The 8332-nt window shown below is 49.5% G+C and overlaps 1 protein-coding gene across 2 annotated transcripts in view; it reads left to right on the forward strand.

Moving 5' to 3' along the window:
* The window catches only part of CAMKK1 (calcium/calmodulin dependent protein kinase kinase 1), a 90399-nt gene extending 82535 nt beyond the window's left edge, over positions 1 to 7864 (forward strand). Inside the window, exons 16-17 of one of the 2 annotated variants that reach the window (XM_039720838.1) lie at positions 6736 to 6818; positions 7122 to 7864. In XM_039720838.1, coding sequence (XP_039576772.1) covers positions 6736 to 6808 — 73 coding nt within the window. In that variant the 3' untranslated portion in view covers positions 6809 to 6818; positions 7122 to 7864. Of the gene's footprint in view, positions 1 to 6735; positions 7099 to 7121 lie in introns of those variants that run through there. The other variant, XM_039720837.1, reaches the window with a different exon arrangement.
* The last annotated feature ends 468 nt before the right edge of the window (positions 7865 to 8332 follow it).

Genomic DNA, 8332 nt, shown 5'->3' on the forward strand with positions numbered 1-8332 from the left:
TGCTGTCCATGGCCAGACACCATTTAAACACCCTGCTCATGAGTGCTGCTGTGGGACACATCTGCAGCATGGCAGTCACAGCTCTTAGCACAAGAGATTTGCCCTGATTTGTTTCTTCACTCAATGCCTTCCAAATTAGTTATTGCTAATTGGACACATGTCCCTACTCACATCTTCACTATCATTCCTGATGATTGCATTGCATTGCTCTGAAATGGGGAAACATTTACTAAATTTGAAGAAAAATGTGTTTTATTCTTCCCACTGTCCCAGACAGGTAACTTGGAGCAAGGCAGACTTTCTTTTCAAACCCTGCCCGAACTTATATTTCAGAGTGGTAACCCTGGGCCTGTTTCTGAAAGGGACCTGTTCCCTTCTACCTTCATTTGAGGTGCTTGAAAACTCACCCAGGTGGTGGGCAAACTCCTTGACCCTTGATGCTGGTTCCTGCCTGGAGCTGGGGGCTTTAGTATCTGCTCAAAACCAAAGTTATTTGATCTCAGATAGCTGTGAAACTTCTGATCAGCCACAATATCAATGTCCTGTCCTTTATAAAATATTCTTAGGCTTTCAAGATGAGCTCTAAGCCTCACTTTTGTCTCCATTTTAAAGTTGCTACTGAGATTTTTTTCAGTTCATTGAAACCCAGCATCTTTCCCTGTCTCAGCTCATTCTGGTCCTGTGTGTTTTCAGACTCCTTGTACAGACTGAAAGGTTTATTTTCAAAGCAGTGTGTCATTTCCACTGTTGTGCTGCTGTGTCTGGTGGCCTTAGTTTACAAAACCATGCCAGGCCAGGGAAGGAGCTGCAGCCATGCTGGGCTGGCCTCTGCCCAGCTGTGTGAGCACTTAGAAATATCCAAAATCAATATGAATGTGCCAGTTCTCCACTGCACCAATCCCTGTGCTTAATTTCTCAGTCTCATGCCATCAGTGCCAATTTTTGGCAGTAACAAATGACTTAATCCTAAATTATTTCATGCACAACTGGAGCTTTGAGAACCCATCTCAAAACTGTTGTTCAAAAGAAAGATACTTGCCAAGTCTCTCTAACAAATGGTGCTGTATATTAAACACCACAGCAGGGATGCTCCTTTTAAGGCATATGGATTAATATTATTTCAAACTTTGGAAAACGTTTTACTGACTGAATCTAATGAAAATAACTTCAAATTTAAATAAATGTGTTGGATCTAATGACGTTAATCTCAAGCGAACCACAGCTAAATGGGAAATATTCATTGTTCAGTGAGTTATCTCTTGATGACAGTGTTATTTCCTCAGGGGCAAACAGAGTAGACACCAAGCTCATCCACTTCTTAATTCATATTGCTTGTTCCCTTGAAAAACCACCCTTGCTACACATATAAAGTGCCAATGTTATGATTAGAGCTGTGTTAAAATAAGTTTCAAGTGAGTCTGGATTTCTGTAAAGCTTTAGGATCATACAGGAGTTGATAATATGTAGTAAGGCTCTGCAGAGAGTTTCTGCATGTCCATCATGCTTGTAGCTGGACAGGGACCACAAAACTGGGACCTGCCAGAAAAGCAGTGCCTGCAGCCATCACTGTGCTCTGGACATGTGGCTGCCCTGGAGGAACTAGAAAAAAATGAGCCACACATTGCCAAGCTCTCCTGCACAGAGCTCCTTGTCCCAGTGGCAGGGTCTTCAGAGGGGCATAAGTCAGATTTTGTAACACTGCATCTCCTTCTAGTTGTAGGTAGCAAAATAACTTGTTGTGTTTCTACAGAAGAAAAAAAAGGAAAGCAATTAGAATTCTCCAATTTCACATTCAATCTATTTAATTAGGCTGTATGTGAAATTGCCAGAGCCCCCCTCACTGCTGCTTCAAGTATCTAACATCTGTGCCATTTCTGAGGATACACTCTGTAGGAAATCCTCTGGCAGTGAGCTGAGCTCTGGTACCAGAGCTTTCTGCTATTTGATGCCTAATTGATGACTCTTAAAATGGAGCTGTCCTTCAAGCTCACTCTTTGGGATTTGGAGAGGAGGAAAGTAAATCATGTGGCTGAATCTTTTTGTAATTTCTCCCTGCATTACCCACACAGCATGCTGGGCTCTGTCCCTGGAAATGCTCTGGGCAGATATCTGTGGTAGCAGCAGGGCTTTCCTGCTGCAGCCTTGATGCCTTTAGAGGACACCATTAAGACACCACTGATGTGAAACAGTTCTGAAGTCAATACTGGGAGGACAGAACGTTTTTTTAGCACTCTTTAGACTGGGAAGAAGTGAATCCTCTCCTGGCTGTTATTTATTGCTCTGTTTATCAGCACTGAGCAGTTTAAAAGGCAGATGTTCAGTGCAGACACACTCAGCAGGTGGAGGGGAACTAAAAGGATGATGCCCCATTTAGCAGTCGTTGTTTTGCACACCTAGAATGGTGTGAGAGCTGCCAGCTGTCACCTCCCTGTCAGCTGGGCAGTGCCAGGTGTCACTGCATCCTGCCTTTCCTGCAGGATCTCCCAGGAGAGGCAGTGATTCATGGAGTCTTACAGATCCTGCAGACCGTGGCCAGGTTCAAGCCTATCATTAATGGTGGCTGCAGAAGCAACTGATATTTTCTAATTTTCCAGCTCCAGAGTATTTTTTAAGCCCAGTTCAGCATTCACAGCTAAGTTCTGGATTTCTGGTAGCAGTGTTTGCTGCATTTCTTCTGCCTTCTCCACATTTTTCCTGACTGAGTCAGCCCTGGTTTCACCACATTTTATTGCTCTCATTTATTGCAAGTACTACCTATCAAATTAATTGCTGTGTTTTGACAGACCCAATTTACTTTCCCATTATGGCTGCTAATACTGTTGATGAAATGTGGTTGTCAGCTCCTCTTTGGGGGATCACTTGGTATTTAAAAAGCCTACCCTGTTTCCAATCTTCCCAAAAAGAGACCAGAAGGGTCACTGCCCTTAGGGCCATATTGTCCATGTGGGTTAGGCACAAGGAAACCAAGGGGGAAAGGGAGGTATAAAAAGTGAAAAGTGGCTGGCCCAGGTCTCTGAGCAGAACCAGCTCCTCCCAAAGACAGAACTGCATGTTTTGTGGGAAGAGCCATGCCCCACATGCAGGTGGGTGTCCTCACAGGGCTGTGGCACAGGATTTTCCTCTGGAATGATCCACCACCAGCAGTGAGGGGCCCAGTGCTCCTGGGGCTCTGCCCATTGCACAAGGGATACAAAAGCCCAGAGGTGCCAGGGCAGCACAGCTGGACACAAAATAACATGACTGCAGTGTGCTGGGAGCCATCTGCAGCTTTCAGCAGTGGTAAGGGCTGGAGTGGGTTTGTTCCAGTGCTACCAGTGCCTGTCCTCATCTGTCCTTAGGTAAAGGTGGCTGATGTTCCATCCCCATTCCACTCTACACTCTAGGCTGGACAGGCACAGAAATGCAAGCTCCTTCACCTGCTGCCATTGTCTTCATGATCACTTTCTTCCTTTGTCTCATTGTTTTGCTCTCAGGGACAGATTCCTCTTAAACACATCTGTACACTTGCATCCATCTTTAAGGTAATTCCATGTCTGTGTTTCCCCTGGGTGCTGTAGAAACCTGTGTCCCCTCCTGAGCCTGTGTGATTTGTGTGGTAGTGAGAGCATTTGGCTCCATCCTTCCTTCCTGTAGGAGCAGTTTTACTGCAGTCATTCTGTGTGTGTGACACTAATGTTTATGTATACTTTTTATTATTATTTCTATTTGTGATTCTTTGAGCTGCTTTTAGGGAGGGAGGGGTGAAAAAAACCAGTTGGGTTTTAGCAGGAAGTGGTGCTCAGCCCCGCGTTTGCAGAGGGAATAGCTACAGAATTTGGGAAAGGCTGAGCTTTGGAATTTGAGTTTAATATTTAGTAGTTATGCAAAAGAAAGGGCTGGAGCCATCTCTGCTCCAGATACTCCACCACTCCCTTTTGCCTCTGCCTCTGCTGCAGCACTGGAAGGGCTCTGGGCAGACCAAAATTGATTGCTCCAATGACCACCCCAGCCAGGACTTCATCAAAACATGGTCACCTGTTCAGCCACTCGCACAGACTCTTCTAGGAAGTGTTGGTCTGGTTAATTCTGTTAATTAATGCAAACCATGATGAGGTGCTTACAGACACCTCAGTGGGAAGTCCTAGGATCCAGAGGCAGGCAGGACACAGCCTCCAGCCAGGCTGGAAGATCTGGGCTGAGAGACTGGGAAACAACCACACATCTCTAAATGCCTTTGGGAGCAGCTCCAGCACGTTGGAGACTCTGTCTGGCCTGGTTTATTGCTCTGAGACACATGGATGGGCCAGAGCCAGGATGTCACCTGCTCCGAGTGAGGAAGAACTTGCAGAGATTCTCCAAAAATAGCCAGGAGAAGGCAGGCAGAGGCAGATGGGGAGTGCTGTGGTGCCACTGCCTCCTGCTGCTGCATTTCCATAGGGAGGAAAGGACTCAATCAGCCTGCACTGAATGGGGACTCCTGGAGGAATTAAGCACTTGCCAGGGGTGTGTGTTTGTGCTGTGCTGGTTGTCCCACACCCTCCCTGCCCTGTGCTCCTGTGTTTGAGGGCAGTGTGGGGAGGCTCACTCCTCAGGGGACACGAAACTGGTGTGAATCCCCAGTGGCTGTGATCCCCCCACAGCCATGCACTCTCCTGGGTAATTGCACAAACCAGGCTTTGCTTCCCTGTGGTTTACAGAATGTAGGAGAAATAGAGTCTTATTTCTCACCAAGAGTTATTTACTGGAGATTCCCATCCAGCCTCAGGCCTCTCAGCAGCAGCCTGGCTCCTGTGCAGACATGGAGCTCTGGTGCTGCATCTCTGCTGCTTGACAGGCAGCCCCAGCTTTTTGGCTGGTGTTTGCTACCCTGAGGGTCCTCTCAGCCTGACATGGAGGTGTCTGGAGAGGCAGAGGCTGCTCAGAGTGCTGGGACAGCACTGAAGACAGCCCTGACAGGAGTAGGATGAGCAGGATGTGCCAGACAGGGAGCTGGGCTGTGCTGAGCTGCCACAGAACAGAGCCCTTGCTGCTAAATGAGGTGATCAGTCATTTGAGGAGGAGGATGACAGGCACTGAAGGCAGGGCTGTTCCTCAGCCTTCCCTGTCCATGGGTTCAAGGGCAGGTTTATTGCAGAGCTTTGCTGAAGTGGAGGGAGAAGGGAACATGATTTTTGATCATTTCTGGTTTCTTCAAAAATTGGGTTAGCCCTGTATGTACTTTGTGTTGTTCCTAGCCTGGAAGTACCCCCAGAGCCCCCAAACACTGTGTGCTCCAGGCACATGCAACAGCACTGACACTCCACTGCCAAGCTGGCTTGTCCTTGCAGGTTCTACAGAATGCCCTGGCACAGGGTGCCCAGAGCAGCTGTGGCTGTCCCTGGATCCCTGCAAGTGCCCAAGGCAGGTTGGATGGGGCTTGGAGCAATCTGGCATGGTGGAAGGTGCCCTTGCACATGGCAGGGGGTGGAACAAGGTGATCTTCAAGGTCTCCTTCCAACCCAAAGCATTCTGTGATTCTGTAGTACAGCCAGACTGCTGTGAGCAAGGCTGGACACCTGGGAGAGACAATACTTGGAGATGATCACCTCCTTTGTGTTGTGGATATCTTTATGATGGAGAAATGGGTGTTCTAGGTGAAGTCACCTGCCTGTGATCAGTTTCTGCTGTGGGTGGCAGCTGGAGGTGTCCCCTTTTCTCCATCCAGGGACAGTCACATGCTGTCTGGGGTAGGCTGGGTGCAGGTGCTGCTCCTCGAGGGTGCCCTGGAGTGCAATACAGCTCAAGCCTTCTACATGGGAAAACATCAAAAGTTAGGAGCAGGAGGAAAAGGCTGAAGTTAGTGTGGTGTATGTTCAGTTCAAGGAAGTGACCTTGGCTGAGATTTTAGGGCTGCTGCTCTCAGTTTTTGGGACTGCTGTTTTTGGGGAGCAGGCAGACTCATAGAAACCAAAATCACACAGTTTTTGTGTAGGACAAACTGGGTTCTGGTAGAAACATTTAGCTTTACTGCCATTTACAGCAGCACTTCGGAGAAGCAGCTGTGGGAACAGCCCATCCCTCTGGTCTTTATTTTAAAAAATCAAATTAAAGGAGAGCAAAACAGAACTCTCCAAATGCAAACTAGAAACCATGCTGCTGATCTGCAAGACTTTGCCCTAAAACCATGTACCTCCTCCTGGAGACGGGCATTCAGGGAAGTGGAATATGACCAAAGGGGTATCAGGGACAGCCAAAGGTGATACAGAGACTCCATCATCAGAAGGCATGAAAAGCACTTTCTTATTAGAAATCTACAGTTCTTATAGAAACAATGGTGGACCTAAGACCTGATTGGCCTTTAGGAATCTTCTCTCACACTACTGGTGAAAGTGAACTATGAATAGCACACTCGGGAGAACCATATCTATAAACAATGGTTACAGAAAGAGAGATAATAATTGTTGGAATTCTTTCCTCTAAGTTTCTCACAGCTTCTACCCAGCTTCCCAGGATTTTCCTGGGAGAACCTTGTCTTTCTCTCTTCAGAAGCTATGTAATTACTACAGTGGAGGGATCAGTTTTTGGGAGCAGAGGCCAAGCAGGTGTCCAGGCCAAGCTGCCCATCCCTGCAGGGCATCATGCTGGGATATTACTGAGTGTTCACATGGTACCAGCACAACAGGCTGGTTCATTGCTTCTCCCTGTTGATATAACCCCCCCCGCCACCACCTTGCTGTGTGCCCACAATGACTTTTTTTTTCCTCACCACCCGTGCAGAACACAGGGCAGCAGAGAAGCAGCCAGGGACCCGGAGCTGCCCGACGTGTGCGAGGACGAGGCCGCGGCCTGAGGGCGCGGCTGCCTGGGCTGGCCGCCCTCACCCCCTCATGGCCCTCACCGCCCAGCCCGGGCCCTGCACGGCAGAACAGAACCACACCGGGCCCAGCAGAGCGGAGCAAGCCAGGAAAGCTGGGCAGGAAGGCCTGGGCTGGCCACCCTCACCCCCTCATGGCCCTCATCGCCCGGCCCAGGCCCACCAGAGCAGAGCGAGCCAGGAAAGCCAGGAGGGAAGGCCTGGGCTGGCCACCCTCACCCCCTCATGGCCCTCATCGCCTGGCCCAGGCCCAGCAGAGCGGAGCAAACCAGGAAAGCCAGGAGGGAAGGCCTGGGCTGGCCGCCCTCACCCCCTCATGGCCCTCACCGCCCAGCCCGGGCCCTGCACGGCAGAACAGAACCACACCGGGCCCAGCAGAGCGGAGCAAACCAGGAAAGCCAGGAGGGAAGGCCTGGGCTGGCCACCCCCACCCCCTCATGGCCCTCATCGCCCGGCCCAGGCCCAGCAGAGCAGAGCGAGCCAGGAAAGCCAGGAGGGAAGGCCTGGGCTGGCCACCCCCACCCCCTCATGGCCCTCATCGCCCGGCCCAGGCCCACCAGAGCGGAGCAAGCCAGGAAAGCTGGGCAGGAGGATCCGAGGAGCAGTGGGAGCCCCGTGCTCCTCCGTGCATGCCTTGTGCTTCGCCCCAGGAATGCGGCTGGGCTCCTCTCAAGGGTCCTTTGCCCCCCAGAGATGTTCTCCTTGTGTTTTTGTGTTCTCCACTTCAAGCATCAGGGGAAAAAAATGGCGTTAGAGGCTGGTTTTATGAGTCTCCTCGAGCCAGGTCTCATAAGGTCTTGGAGATGTATTTCACACTCAAGATAGCTCAGCTACCTTAGAAGGCATAAAATCAGCAGGATGGCTCCTGTGGTGGTGTTGGAAAATAAAAGGTTTTAATAAAAGGCAAAATAACAAACTCTTCACAGAGAAAAACCGAGCCAGGTGTAAGAGTTCTTGCCCCTGGTAAAACACCTCACAAAAGTGATTTGTTTCTTTGTTCTCTTCCTTTTCTAGTAAATTGCTCAGGCAGGACTTTTTGGCTCCTGTCCAGTTAGCTATCCTTAAGTTTGAGGTGAAGTCCCCCAGGTCCTATGAGATGCTTTTTCACCTAATTGAGGAGAAAAACTTCTGGGCTTATTTCCTTTTTAAGGGGACAAAGGACAGTTTTGTCACTCTGTCAGCAGGGGGCACATTCCTATAGGAGGGCAACTGTTTTATATTTAATGCACTTGTGTACATCAGGAGTGCTGCTCCTGGTGTGGAGATGAAGGCAAAATGTCTTTGGATATCAGTGAAGTGAGGATGAGATCCTGCTGTTGGAGTGAACACTGTCCCTCCCTGTGTCTTTCTTTCTCTTCCCTTTTCCTGTGGTCCCTCAGTTTTGCACAGTGTCAGTCCTGCCCCCAGCTGTGGCTTTAGTCAGGGCAGTGCTGTAAAGCAGAGGAGTCACACGAGATTCCCTGGATGTGCAGAGAGCCCTGGGATGGCACAGAGCCCTGG

The sequence above is a fragment of the Passer montanus genome, unplaced genomic scaffold (genome assembly GCF_014805655.1).
Source record: "Passer montanus isolate IOZ18808 unplaced genomic scaffold, ASM1480565v1 scaffold44, whole genome shotgun sequence".
Taxonomy (NCBI): domain Eukaryota; kingdom Metazoa; phylum Chordata; class Aves; order Passeriformes; family Passeridae; genus Passer; species Passer montanus.